General features: G+C 26.4%; 1 protein-coding gene across 1 annotated transcript; it reads left to right on the top strand.

Annotated features, from left to right (window-relative positions):
* The first annotated feature begins 1,237 nt into the window (after nt 1-1,237).
* Nucleotides 1,238-6,190, top strand: LOC107640363 (L-tryptophan--pyruvate aminotransferase 1-like). Its single transcript, XM_088488581.1, has 5 exons — nt 1,238-1,429; nt 1,637-1,943; nt 4,722-5,005; nt 5,579-5,886; nt 5,964-6,190. Exons 1-5 carry the CDS (start codon nt 1,299-1,301, stop codon nt 6,167-6,169), a joined length of 1,236 nt encoding a protein of 411 aa, XP_088344707.1. The 5' UTR covers nt 1,238-1,298; the 3' UTR covers nt 6,170-6,190.
* The last annotated feature ends 9,876 nt before the right edge of the window (nt 6,191-16,066 follow it).

The following is a 16,066-nucleotide window of genomic DNA, read 5'->3' as shown; positions in this document are numbered from 1 at the left end:
ATATCAACTAAATTGATCATTAAATTTATTATTGTAATGAATGGATGTAAAAAAATTAATTAAATATTATCTATATTTTCACAATTTATATGACATTTTTAAACTTTTAATACCTAACAATTAAACCCTTTAAAAGAATAATAATTGGGATCTAATCAATTTGTATATACCTTTGTGATTGATGCTGAATATAATTAGAACCTAATTAATTAAATATTAATAATTATAATTATAATCACTGAAACATAATTTTCTATTTGAATTTTGAGATTAAAAAAGTGTTTGAAATAATACTAAACATATATTAATATGGTATATAAATTTACTATATAATAAAATGGAAAGAATATACAATTAATAAGATTTATACATGATTAAAATTTAGATGCGTGTATTAATATTTTAAATCAATTAATAGAAAAATATATGATTATATTATTAAAAAAATAATATTATAATTTATTACTAATTATATTTAATGTAATTTATATAAATTATATAAATTAAAACCAATAAAGATGTTAGTAAAATATTGGTGTTGTTGGTATGATAATAAAAGAGAAGAAGAAGGGTGTACACGCTCTTTTAATAAGAGTGATTTTTATTGATGTTAAACCTGTTTGGTTGGATTTTAGATGACAATAAAATTTGAATGTATAGCTGATTCCATTAAATAAATGAAAATGTGATCAAATGTTAGTTTCTATGAATAAATAATAAGAAAGTTCAGCACATTAAATAACATAAACAAAATTGATTTTATAGATGAGTTGGAAAGGTGGGTGAGAGTGGAGGATTCTTTGCTAAAATAAATTAAATGATTAGATCAAATGAATAATGTCAAAAATGGAAAGTTTCAGGACTTTTTTGACCGCTGAAATCTATTGGTTTTCTTCTGTTTTTAATATTTTGTTGTTTTGGTGGTTGTATCTTAATTGTCTGTCTAATATTTTTGTTAAAAATTTTTTTGATATATTATTTTCTATTTGTTGATAGATCAAAAATTTTTCAAAAGGAGTCATACACAGCAAGTCACTTGTCAAACCAAATTAGTAAGAATATATTCTTTTTATGGTATGTGTAAGAAAATATTTTACCGAATACAAATGGAGAAAAAAAATTAAATCACGCATTCATACATGATGCATGGACCTTACCTTGATTGGGATGTATGTGCATAGACCTCTCTTCCTCTTATATATATATATATATATATTCATACTCGCTAATAGAATTCATCACAAGCATTATTATATTTAAATCATAGAAAGAGTTGTCACTTCTTCTGATTATCAACTATGGTTGTCCTGAAGGCTGCTTCTCCTCCTGTTCCTTCTGTCAACAAAATTAATAATGGCTACCCTTGTTCCAATGGCACCATCAAGCCTCTTATCACCCCATCTCCCAGTTCCTTCATCAATCTTGATCAGTAATCATATAACCCCTCATCCTATATATAAGTCTCTCTTTTTTCTTTCATCCCACGTTACATATATCTACATACTCTGTTCGTTCTTTCTATATGACAGTGTTACTAATATATGCATATTATTATTATTGTTATTAAAAAAATAATATTATTATTCTTACTCTAATATATGATTTGTTTTAATGGAATAAAATGAATTGAATTCAGAGGTGATCCAGAGGTGTTTAGATCATACTGGAGGAAGAAGAGTGAAGAGTGTACGGTGGTGATAAACGGCGAGGATTTGATGAGCTACCTGAGCGACACGAGCAACGTGTGCTGGTTCATGCTGCCGGAGCTGAGGGAAGCCATCCAGCGGCTCCACCGCGTGGTGGGGAACGCCTCCGTCGGCATGGACAAGCACATCGTGGTGGGCACTGGCTCCACTCAGCTCTTCCAGGCTGCCTTGTTTGCTCTCTCTCCTTTGGATTCTCCCAATCCCATCAATGTCGTTGCTGCTTCTCCTTATTACTCGGTTTGTTACTTTTTCGTCTCAATAATTGTTACTTCAAATGTAATTCCTCACTGCTTTAACTAACAAGTCAAATTGAATCACTAATTTGGCCCCTTTTTTTGTTTTTTATGGTCATTTTGGGTATAGTTTTTACACTAGATTTGCTTTTACAATATTTCTTATTTTGTTATTGCTGTTTATATCTTATTTGATGTAATAGATTTTACTTTTGTTATATTTATAAAAATATTATATGTATCTTGTGATTTATTTAATTTATTTTAATATATATTTTATAATAGTAACTAATTTTATAAGCATTTAGTATTATTTATTTTTAGTTGAATATTTTAAAGATTTTTAAACTATTAAACGATTTTTAGATTCTTGATGAGAACAAATATCGAGCAAGTAGTATATTTTTTGAAAAAAATATTTTCTCTTTTAAAGTATAAGAAAAATAAATAAAAGATTTGAAAATTATCTTCCTTTTTCATGTAAAATTTTTTTCCCGTCTAATTTGATATTTAAAAATTTATGGAGATTCTTTTGATTTTTTTTTAATATATAACTAATTTGGCCATTTATTTGTTTTTTATTGTCATTTTGAGTATAATTTTTACAGTAGATTTGCTTTTACAACATTTCTTATTTTGTTATTGCTATTATTTCTTAGTTGATTTAATAGATTTGGTTTCTGTTATATTTATAAAAATATTATATATGTATATCTTATAATTTATTTAATTTATTTTTAATATATATTTTATAATAATAGATAGTTTTATAAGCATTGAGTATTATCTATTTTTAGTCACCAAAAAAAATATTATTTATTTTTAGTTGAATGTTTCAAAGATTTTTAAATTCTTGATAAGAACAAATATCGAGTGAATAGTATATTCTTTTTCCTTTGCGATAAAATGTTCTCCCTTTTAAAGCATAACAAAAATATATAAAAGATTTGAAAATTGTCCTCCTATTTTATGTAAAAAAAAAAATTTCGGTCCAATTTGATATCTAGTAAATTATGGAGATTCTTTTAATATTTTTTAATATATAAATTATTTCATAAATAAGTTGTTAATTTTAAACAGTAAATTTAATATATTTGGTTAATACTTTTTATGCCACAATATTTGCTTATATGTGGCATCTAAAATCTGTTTGGTTTAGTATTTGTTCGTCTAGATTTTTCTAAAAGATTCATCCTCTAAATGCAAATGTAATTTTATAGTCTAATTCATGTTTATTTAGAACTAAAAAATTTAATTTTTGCATTCACTTTCTTCTATTAGACCATTAATTAAAAAAAATTATTTTCTATCTACCAATTATATCATTTATTGTTAATATAATAAATTTTATTATATTTTTATAATATTTTTTTCTATTTTTTTTAATTTTTATTATTTCTTATTTATATGAGTTTTTTTTATGAAATTTTTTTTGTATTTTGTATTATGATTCTATTATTCTTATTAAAAAGACCAAATTAAATAAAAATTAACAGAAAAATAATATTAAAATCATAGCAAAAAATTAGATCTGAAAGAGTACTAAAAAATATCAAAAGTATTAAAAAAATAATATTAGAATTTATTTAAATATTTAAAATAAATAATAAAATAATATAAAATAATTATTAAAAATTTATATTTTTTAATAATTTTTTATTTAAAAATAATTTTGAGTAATATTATCTAAAATAAAATTTAATTTATTATAATATATTAAATATAAACTACGTTGATACCAACAAATTCTTACTTAAAATTAATTTTACAAAATTAATTTTATATAAATAGTTGTTTATAAACTTTAGGACACAATACCCAAAAACAATCTAGTCATTCAGCACTCAGCCTTTGGATTGCTAATATATATCTTGGAAAAAAAAGGAGACGAAAAAGAAAAGCCTATTTTATGTTTTGCGTGCGTTGTCATGTATGGTAGATGAATAATATATTGAAAAATTTTTAAGTATATTAATATACTAGTGTTTTAATAATTTTTTAACGGTTAATTTTAATTATAAAAAATATATATAATTAAGATTATTAACAGTTAAAAATGATTGATATACTGTTATATGTAAAAACTTTTTTAATATTAACATTACGTTTCTTGTGAACACTACGTCTCACTTTGCTTTATGATTATAATACCTTTAAATAATTACTCCAATAGTTTTTATTTTTATTTTTTTATTTTAAAAATTACATTTAATTTATTATTTGTATAAACAATCGAACATATTTTTGTAAGAAATTCATTCTCCATACATATATAATTTAGTTGTAGTGAATTCTAAAATAAGTGATGATGAGGAATGGAAGGGTGTTGTTGCAGAAAACCTTATTAGGAGACCAAAATATGACAAACATGTCTATTGGGAACACTAGGCTTCTAAGGGAACATGCAACAAACACATGATTCACTTAGAACCACATGGATCCTTAGATTCTCTATCTCACTGTATGCAAACATTGTAACATGGCCGTGTCTCTCTCCTGTCTTCTTAATTATTTGATTAACTAACACTCTTGGATGAACCACTCATGACTCTAATATTTAATATTTCCAATCAATTCATTTTAGAAGTGATTGACTTAATAAACGATGATCCAAATTCCGTGCCATTTAATTTGCACATGAAACGGCGCCAAATGATATGATTCTTTCGTTATTAATCATTTATCATTACTATGAATGTCTGATTTTAACAGGTTAAAATTATAAATGTTAAGTCAAATAAAATCATTTTAAATTATTGACCGTTTGTTATTATTATTGCAGGAATATCAAGAGGAGGTTGAAATTTTGCGTTCGGGGTTGTATCGGTGGGGCGGAGATGCTAGGGAGTATGATAAGAATGAGGCATATATAGAGGTGGTAACCGCCCCTAACAACCCTTGTGGAAGCATAAGGAGAGCAGTGGCAAACTGTGAAGGTGAAGGGAAAGTGATTCATGACTTTGCGTATTATTGGCCACAATACACTCCCATTACTCAACAGTATGACCATGATCTTATGTTGTTCACATTCTCCAAATGCACTGGCCATGCCGGTTCCCGCATTGGGTTAGTTTTCATCAATCATCCTATCCCTCTTATCATTTAATTTAAACGGGTAATAGAAAAAAAATAAATAAATTCTTGACCTTTTGGTCAATAAACATTTGTCTCTCTTATCATTTAATTTAATTTACTTTATGTGTTCACAAATCATCAATAATTTTATTTTTTTTAATTTTAAAATAAAAAAATCATGTGATAATCATTTTTCTTGTATTTCTAAAAATATTAGTTTCTTGTAATTTCTTTTAAAATATTTGTCATTTTAAAATACTAGAAGGTAAAATTAATAAGAACAAATATAAAAAGTTTAATTTTTGTGTTGCAATGTGCATTGCAATGATTGTCATATCAACAATTGCAACCGCATCCATAGAGTCAAATTATATGAGTATTTTAAGTACAAGTTTAATTAAGAAGTCAATTTGGTTTGGTTAATATTAACTCTAAATCTTTAAAAAGTAATTTTTTTAAAAAGAGATTATTTTATAATAAAAAATTAACTAATGTTAACTAATTAAAAATTAATTACCTTACTTATTTTTTATGTATAACTAAATTTTAATTTTTGATGTGAAGATGGGCAATTGTGAAGGACATTGAAGTTGCAAGGAAGATGACGAGGTTCATTCAGATGAGCTCAATTGGTGTATCAAAAGAATCTCAAATCCGAGTTGCCAAGATCATAGGAGTGATCTGTGACAGTTATCAGAAAATAGGATCGTCCCTAGATTCTGATGAGCTCTTCTTTGAATATTCGAATCGCAAAATGAGAGAAAGGTGGGAGAAACTAAGGGCAATTGTTGAGAAAAGTAATCTCTTCTCGTTGGCCAAGTACCCTAAGGCCTACTGCACCTTCACTAACAACACATCTGAATCTTACCCTGGTAACTAAATTCATTTCATTTTTATTTCTTAGAGGCCCAGGCGATGTATGACTCAGCATGCATTTTTTATATTGCAGCATTTGCTTGGATGAAGTGCAAGGGTGGCATAGAAGATTGTGAGAGTTTTCTGAGGAATTTGAAGGTGTTTGTAAGAGGAGGGAAGCGATTTGGTGTTGATCAAAAGTATGCAAGGGTTAGCTTACTCAGCAGGGATGAGATGTTTAATGAGTTCTTAACTAGGATCTCAAATATTACCAGTGATAGAAAATACAAGTTAAATTGACACATATTTGTCGAATGAAAATTAATCTTTTATATTAGATATCTGATCAGATAATTAACTGGCAGATATATAGATGCGAAGCTAAATTAAGAGCTTGGTTAGGTGTTATTTAATTATTAAAAGATATATTTTAATAAAAAAATTTTTTTATTTCTTAGTGTATTTTTGCAAAATTTTATTTTTTGTTTTTTCTTTTATTTAAATGTTTCAAATTTTGAGTTCATTATTAAATACATATTACCTATTTTTTCACAACTTCCGATAGAACTATTACTAACTTTAGGTATTCTATTTTACTTTGGCATTTTTTTAATAAGATTTTATTTGGATAATATTATCCAAGAGACATAAAATTGGATAAAATATTATTTTAATTTTTAACGTTTTTTATTATAAAACATTCAGCTATTGTTAATAAATATTATTATTTAATCTACTTTCTTCTATAAATTTAATTATAATAATATAATATCATACTAATGATTTAATTTTTATGTTACGGATCTCGTACTGTAACACGCTCACTACCAGAAATTATGCTTCCGGCTGTGCCATTCTAATAGCAAGAAGTATTACGACTACTTTACATACTAAATATTAAAAATAGGACCCTGTGACTTGATACTGTATCGCTGATTTCTTTAAAAATCGGAATAAATACTTTATCTTAAGAAAAATACAAGCAGGCATAGATTCATATCCAAGACTCCTTAAATAATATCTCATAATATAATATACATATAAAACATACAACTCCTATCCCTCTTACAAACTTGTAATAAAAAAAAGACGAGGGAAGAAAATAATCTAATTAACAGAACATCATATAAACCAAACACAATATAACTCTTCTTAATGCTTCTTCATCCGATTCCTGAAAAGGTAAAGCTGTAAGGGGGTGAGAACCTAACCACACGGTCTCACCATGGAGTTTCAAAGTTGTCATAAGAAGATATTCAATAAGAAAACTGTTTTCAAGCTCAGTGATTATCAATGCCTTATGAATCTTTTAAAAACCAATAGGAAATCATTCAAAACCTTTTCAAAGAAATAATGTTTAATCTTTTAGAAATCTGAAACATTTCCTTTCTTATAAGAAAAATCTCAATCAGAAACCAACCACGCAATCAAACAACACCATCATTAATTCAGCATCAAAGTTCATTCTTAAATGTAGTACACCAGGACAAACACAGGCAAGACAGATAAGGAAAACACAAGTAGGTAGCAGTTACAGCAAATAGTTCAAGTAGCAGTTAAGGACAGTTTAGCAATTAGGCAAACCAAAACAAGTTCAAACCCAAACAAAGCAAACAAATGCATATGATGCATGCCTGTCCTATGACTGATGAGGCTCATCTGTCGGTTATCCAGCCAACCCGACAAGTCTGAATTGTCCTTAGACTGTCCCCCGACGTGTATCCCCAAGAGTCTATGCATAGATTTTTCTCAAATAATCAATATTGCTCAATGAGGGTAACATTCCTGGGAATTTATATAGTGCCCAGTCACACTTACGTCGTAGGGTCAACAGAGTATCGAGTTTTCAACCTGGTACACGTGGTGGCAAGCCACGACACTTAATCCAGGGAACCTCGTATCTCAGATATTTCAAATTCATAAGCCATATGAATAATTCAAAGATCATATCTCAACATTCTCAACATCATAATCATTCATCAATCCAAATCTCATTTTTAAATTCATTCAAAAACCATATTTCAGAGAAAATTCTCAATCATCCTTCTTTCCATTCCGTTCATTAACAATTTCCAATCCAAAACATAACTCTTCCTTTGATAAATGAGGTAGTTTAAAATCATATAATACTTAAACCTTTCTAAAATAACTACTTTCAATGAAACTTCTAATTATATAAAATTTCGGCAGCATCTCCTCTAAAACTCGGATACTACCATCCTTTTCGGGTCCCATCCAAACATTTCTCAAACCATTTCCAAATCTCAATCACTTTCCAAAATTCAACCAATTCCAGTATCAAATTATTTTCAAACCAGACGAATTCCAATAATAAAACTCTTTTTAAAGTCAAACCAGCTCAAGTATTAAATCATTTATAAAATCAGATCGACTCAGAATCAAATCGCTTTAACTTCAAACCAAGAAAAACCAATTTTCCTAATAATCAAGTAAATAACTTTTCAAATCCACTTATCAACAATCGTACTTCGCTCAAGCAATCAAGCACCCAACAATCCAGTCCAACAAACCATCACATCCACAAGACAAATATAATCACAGAAATATATCTTTTTGCATCAATATCTATTTATCACAACTCTGTAATGTAAAATAGATTTTAAGAAAAATTCCTACCTCAATTAACTGAGTTCACACAAATTTATCGTGATAATTCCCTCTCCTTTTAATTCATGGCAGCAGATGCGACTCTCACGCAATTAGAACGGCAATGGCAGCAACCGAAACAGCGGTAGCAGTAATGTTAATCTTCACCGCATTGGTCATGGTTGCAGCAAAATAAAAGATTTAGATTGGATAGGAATTAATAGCAATTTCAACCCTGGGGATTCAAGACAAAGTAAGGACTAGAATTAAAATCAGAACATGAAAACCATAGCAGTGATAAAACAGAACATGCAGATGGACCAAACCTATGGGAAAGATCAGACCAATACCAGGATAACAAAATCAAAACTAGTAGCAGCTTCAACAGTCCCGCGACAACACTAGCATCAATATTCAATCTAATTGTAGCAGAAAATAGAGTAAAAGTAGAGAATTAGAACGAGTTTAAGGAAGCGAAGGACCTAAAGCAAAATAGAGACAGCAAAGATACCTTCATCAGTGACTAACGGCAGCGTAGAGTTCAGTGGTGGTCACGGCGGCATCCGACGGCGGCGCACCACAGAGAAACTTGCGGTGACAAGTAGACCTAAGCTTCAGTGGCGGTTTCTGGGCGGCCGCGGCGTTCTCCGGCGGCGAAGATGCGGCCAGAAGCTTTGGAGGTGGCGGATCTAACGACGATGGCATCGGCGACACGAGCGGCAACTGTGCGCGGCGGCTGGACGGGTCGCGGTCCTCCCTTCCTCGCAGATCTCTCCCCTCTGCCCGTGGCTCTGCTTGACGGCGACGGATTCAGAGGCGGCGACGGATTCAGAGGCGGCGGCGGCGGACACGAAGGCAGGGCTTCTCCTTCCTCGCGTACGCTCTTTTCTCTCTGACGATAGCAGGCGACCCAACAGCAGCGACGGCGCGGCGGCTCCTCTCCCTGCATCGGCGATGACGGCGATTCGGGATGAAGGCGACGGCGACAGCAAGACGCAAGGCAGCTTCTCTCTCTCCTTCCAGTCGCGGCCTCTCTCTCTCTTTCTCAATGACTCGACGGCGACGACGGCTCCCAGCCCCGCCGGCGCCGTCCCCTTCCTTCCCCCCTCATCCTCTCAGCTCTCCCTTCCTCTCGTGCCCCCCTTTCTTCTTTCTTTCCCTTTCTTTTGTTTTTCCCTTCTGTAGATTAGGTTAGGAAAAAATTAAGATGAATGTGGTGGCTAGGGTTAGTTTAGGAGGTTAGGGTTAATTTGGTTAAAATTAGGGTTTTATTTGGGAATTTAGAGTTAAGATAAAATTCATATGAGTAATATAACAATTTTATAAAATTAAGAGTAATAGGATAATTGAAAACCTGTTTTAATCCAACACTAATATTTATTAAAAATACTATTTATTTATCAATTTACAAATTATTCTCAAATAAATAATTCTAATTCAACAACTATAGATAATATAATTAATTTTCTTTATTCATAAAAATTAAAGTATTAATTTCTAGAATCACAATTATTTAAATCAAATCATATAAATTCTTATTATTTTACGATTTCTAAACTTTATAATTTAAATATGAAAATTACCCAATAATTGTAAAATTAGATAAATTTTCTAATTTAATTATCAAAAATTGATTTAGTTAGCTTTAATAAAATAATCTCCGAAATTAAAATCTTTAATAAATAAATAAATTGAAGTTAGTTCACAATAAGATTTTTCGAAAATTATCAGTCTTACACCCTACCCAACTTATAAAAATTTTCGTTCTCGAAAATTAGCGTATTACAAAAAGCGTTACATGGTTTAACACTTTGTGTAAAAAGCAAAGAACTTTAGCATTCATATTTGTATAGTTTCAAATACTTTGATTACCACATAGCATAAAGATATAAGGGTAGGAGTGTAATTGCAAGACAGAAATTACAAGGCAAGCTTGATGCAAATGACGACATGGTTCAAACATGTAATGGTAAGGCAAGGTGGTGATAGGTCATAAAATAGGCTGGGGTCAAAACGACGTGCTTAACATTCACACATTGATCTCGCACCAACTCAGATATTCAACTATTCAACTTTCAACATAACTCATCTCTACCATTCTTAATCGTACTTCATCGATCAATTCATCCAAGGGTTCTCAACCTCATCAAATACTTTGCAAATCTTAGTAGTCATCAACTTAACATCAATAAAACTCTTTTTCATGAAACAAGATTCCACAACTCTTTGCTACGTTGTATGTTTACAAATTCTACCTTTTGTGTTCATCAAACGTGTTCTAAAGGGCTAATGTGTCGTTTACTAAGCGTACGGTCGCACAAGACATCAAAACTAATCTCGAGTATACTCAGAAGGATAATAGACCATAGAAAAGAAAGAACAGTGACAAAGACCGTGTTCGCGAGAATTTGAAAGAATTATAGAAATCACAAGTAGACAAGGATGAACAAGTAATAAAAAGTGCTGGAAAGAGAATCAACTGATAACTTTAAAGGTAACTCTTGAATCGAAGAAATTTAATAAGACCAATAAGATGAAAAATAATGCAGTATTTTGAAACGAACTCAAGCTGAGTTAAGCAAATATGAGGTTTACAAAAGAAGAGTATCCAAAATTAAAAACAAAGCTCTCAATACTCGTATGATCTCTGTACATTTTTTTTACGCATTGCACGGACATGGAGAGTAGTTATTTTTTAAAAATTACTTTTGGAAAAATAAAAACTTTATTAATGGACTTTGTATGATTTTAGACTGTAAATTTTTTAAAATTTTTTAAACTGAAGTATAAAGAGTAACAAGTATAATTACCCGTGTCACGCACGTGATAAGATTGAAATTATAATTTTAAATTATTTTTTTATTTAGTGTTAATTGGATTAATTCTAAAATAGTTATTAATCGGTTTTAATAATTTATTTTTTTCAATAAATCAGACATATATACTGAATGTGATCATAAATAATATAGTAATAGTTTAATCCACCAATAAATATATTAGTTATTATCACACTATAAAACAAATTAAATATAAAGGTTATTAGCACTTATAAATCTATAAAATCGCACTGTCTTTGTTCACGTGTAAGGATTTACTTATCAAATAAACTTAAAATATGAACTAAAAATATTTATAAATTAGACCTAGCATCACTTGAAAGAATAATGGAAAATAATCAATTTACCTTATCATCAATGAGAACCATTTCTATGTAAGTCGTCTTGTTCTTGTCAAATTTAGATAAGACTTTCCATAACCTTATATATTAATTTTGTTAAATAATCACATATATATATATATATATATATATATATATATATATATATATATATATATATAACGGTAGTTTTTCTTAATATATATACATATACATAAATAATTCTATACATATACATAAATAAAAAATATGTGAATTATATTTTGTTAAACTCTATGTTACCGGTTATTAAAAATATCTAAATCACATATATTAATTATTTTTTGTTATAATTACTTCATTTTATATATATGATTATTTTTTATTCTACAATCGTGCAATAATTTTTTATTTTTATATCTATATATATTCCTCAATTTCGACTCCATTCATACACATATTAACAGTTTTTTTTAAATAGTGATGTTTTAATTTTTCGTTTTTCTTTTTTTCACGTATCTTTCTTTTTTTTTTTTAAATAGTGATGTTTTAATATTTCTTTTTTTTAAACATATTTTTCTTAATAATTACATTACTAATCTGAAATATAAAATGAGAAAGAAAATAAATTTTATATTAAAAAATATAAAAATAATATATTCAAAAAGAATAGTGGTAATATATAAATTGAGTCAACAATTTAAATTTATCTAAAATTAATTTAATCAAATACCAATATTAGAAATAAATTACTTAAATAATATTTAATCTATTCTAATCCTTAGACACGTATAGATTAGAGTCATTCTCGTAACGACAACGAACTGAAACAACGTCTTAAGTTCGAACATTTAGAATTCGTGCAAATTCAGACCTTTCCTTTGTTCTTTGAAAACCTTCTGTATCCCTGATAGAGTTGAATCGAAATTCCTTTTATGGAAAAAGAGTTACGGAGATGGCTTTGATGTGTTGGAGACCAAAATCCGGAAGTCACTATTTATATTTGAGTGTCACACCCATTAAACCCGAAAAATCAAATAAAATAGTATCTCTGGTTTTATTCTCATTTAATTCTGCATTTATGATAATAAATGAGATGACCATTATATAAGTCATTTAATGTAAAATAGCTTAATTTACGATTATAATTAATATATGTATTGCCCATAAATAGATTAGGAAATAATAATTTCGTAACAAAATAATCATTCAATTTGAATTACAGTTAATTGATTGATAGAAATTATAACAAATTGTATGATATTTAAAAAATTAACCAAATCAATTAGTTGATATAATTAATTTATTATAATAAAATGAATTTAATGATTTAAAAGAAATAAATCGAAAAATACCATCAGAAACATGTTACGACAGTTTTATCATTAAGTGCAGAAATTTAATTTTTACATAATAGAATAGATATTTACATATTACTATATTAAACACAGACTAAAAAAATACACTAAACAAAATAAAAGCATCAATGGTAAAATATAACCTAAAAAATCACTTAAATTCAAAAAGAATCTGTGATGAATTATAATAAATCTATATATGAGAAGTAAAAGTAAAATTAAATATTAAAAATAAAATAAAAAGAGCAATTAAAGAAAGTAAAAGAAGATAGAAAAGATAATGTGTGGAATAGATAAAAAATGCATTGCAATAGAAGATTAATATAATTAATTAATACAAAAGATGAAAGAGAAAAATCAAAATACGATCTTATTAAAAAAATATTTTAAAAAAGAATCTATTAATCAACTTTTATAAAAATATTACAAAAAATTTAAATTATCTTTAAATAAAATAATAATATCCTTAAGAATTATTAATCAAAATAAATAAAAAATTAATATAAAATAAAATCATAGAAAAATATTAGCAAAATTAAGATAAAAAATAAAAATAAAAAATTATAAATACTTTAGCTGAAGTACAAAATAGAGAAGAAGAAAAGGGATATATAAAATAATAAGTTAATAATTTGAATTAATTGAGTTCGTTTATTTCATTGCTTTATATATTATTTATTAAATAATTTAATATTTATCTCGATCATATTAAATAATAAATTAGTTATAATTAATTTGGTTTAATGAATCAAACAAAATTTAAAATAATTTGATATTTACTCTAATTAAATTAAATATTTGAAGTTATGATTAATGTAATTTAATGAATCAAATAAAATATTAAATGATGAAATATTTATCCTAATCAAATAAAATTATATAATTGAATGAATCAAACACATTAAATTAAAAAATAATTTAGTTAATTCGTGTCTTAAGGACACATTTTAAAAATATTTATTTTGTAATAATTTTTATAAAAGATTTTTTATAATATTTTTAACCTATGGTTTAAAGACACAGATATAATAACCCATCAAAAAGTACTTAATTAGTTAATACAAATAATTAATATAATTGATTTAGTTCAATAAAAAAAGTTTTTTTTTAGTTTTTTATTTATTAATTATTAATTCATTATAATTAATTTCACAACATTTATTACACGTTATTCATCTTATACATTAATACAATTAATTTATTGATATCAATTCTCGATAATTAATTATAATTGATATAACTCATTTCGCTATACTTTCTAAATAAATAATTAAAAATGCACGTCTCAATTTTTTGTTAAAGTAAAATAAAATAAAATATATAAATTGAGTAGATATAAATTTAAAAATTATAAATTTTATTAACAACTCAAATAAATTAGTACCATGAAATTAAATTTAATGTCTATTTTAAAAATAATTACTGACGTTTTATTCTTTAATTATTAATAATTTAAATAAAATAATACCCTATGACTTATTTTGTTATTTATTTTAAGTAATTACTAACATAGTTTTTAGTAATATCCAAGTGTATATTATCAACATAATTTTATCACTGGTTTTCAATCTTATCATTATTGCAATTGTGTACCGTCTTACTTTTTTTAATTGTTATTATTAGAATTATTAAATAATATTAAAAAATTCTTTAAAAATAGAAATAGCGATGACACCTTGAATAATTAATTCAATAGAATTAAATTTAAACGAATAAGATGATTCAATCAATTATACAAATAATAGCATATTTATAAACATTAATATTGAAAATAGTCTCACTAATGTAAATGATTAATACAATAATTATATAAAAAAATAATTAATTACATAATTGCATAATTTTCAAGATCCTATATAGTTAAATCTAACGGACAAATAAAAAAATATTTATATGATAATGTCCTAATATTTTAACATACTATAAATCATATTATAAATTTATATATCATATTATAATTTTAAGTCAACTCCTTAAACACATTATAACACAAACCATCTAAAAAGATACACCAAATTAACGAATATCACATTGGTCACAACATACACTCTAAATTGTCACGATATTTCAAATAAAAAGAGCATCAATACAGAAAAATCAATGAATATATATAACTAAAATAAAGAGCAACAAAGAGACACACAAAAAAATAAAATAAAATAAAGAGAATCGATAAAAACATTAATATATAAACCACATACACGAACAATGTATAAATTAATTGTGAATTACAAAAGAAAAGACAATACACTATATATATATATATATATATATGAATTGAAGTACACATGACAAAATAGAATGTTACAAAACAAAATTATAGTAAGATTATTTAAAAGTAACATAAAAATCACACATTTTTTTGTTAATCAGAAGCTAAAATAAAAAAAAAGTGTGTGCCTAATGATAAGCAATTAAAATAAACAAAAATTTTAAAAAATATAAAAAAATAAAATGTATAAATAAAGATAAAAGAAATAAAAATTCAATAAATTACAAAAAGTGTACCTAAACACGAGAGGGAGGGAGGGAGAGAGAGAAAAGAAAGCGAATGAGTAAAAAATATTTAATCTTGTATAAATAGAGGATATTGAGAAAAATAAACTAATTAAATTAATTCATATATTTCGTTATCATATTTATTATTTATTAAATAATTCAATATTTACTCCAATCAAATCAAATAATTAATATAATTAACTAAATTAATATAATTAATTATAATTGATTTGCTTTAACGAATTAAATGAAATAAATCAGAAAATGTAAAACCCAGAATATTTGAAAAGTCTTATTATGATCAAGTCTCAAATCCTACAGTTATTTATAGCCTTAATTTCAGAGATTATTTTATTAAAGATAATTAAGGCAAGTTTTGATTTATTGGATTTGAGATAAGTTATGATTATTATCCAATTTTATAATTATTGGATTATTTTCTATATTTAAAGTATAAGGTTGATAGTTATGAAATAATAAGGATTTTATATGATTTGGATTAGATAAGTAATATTTTAAATATTAATATTGTTATTTTGGAAAATAAAGAAATTAAGTATATTATTTCTAATTATTTGGTTGGGACATTTTATTGAA

The sequence above is a fragment of the Arachis ipaensis genome, chromosome B5 (assembly GCF_059453495.1).
Source record: "Arachis ipaensis isolate K30076 ecotype BB chromosome B5, ASM5945349v1, whole genome shotgun sequence".
Lineage (NCBI taxonomy): Eukaryota > Viridiplantae > Streptophyta > Magnoliopsida > Fabales > Fabaceae > Arachis > Arachis ipaensis.
The sequence above is the reverse complement of the archived record's forward strand: the minus strand, read 5'-3'. Positions and strand labels throughout refer to the sequence as shown.

What these genes read in the sequence shown, in the direction of transcription:
- LOC107640363 (XM_088488581.1), top strand. Translation starts at nt 1,299, where the DNA reads ATGGTTGTCCTGAAGGCTGCTTCTCCTCCTGTTCCTTCTGTCAACAAA. An exon ending in TCCTTCATCAATCTTGATCA is followed by an intron (nt 1,430 to 1,636) that starts GTAATCATATAA and finishes AATTGAATTCAG; the next exon opens with AGGTGATCCAGAGGTGTTTA. An exon ending in CACATCTGAATCTTACCCTG is followed by an intron (nt 5,887 to 5,963) that starts GTAACTAAATTC and finishes TTTATATTGCAG; the next exon opens with CATTTGCTTGGATGAAGTGC.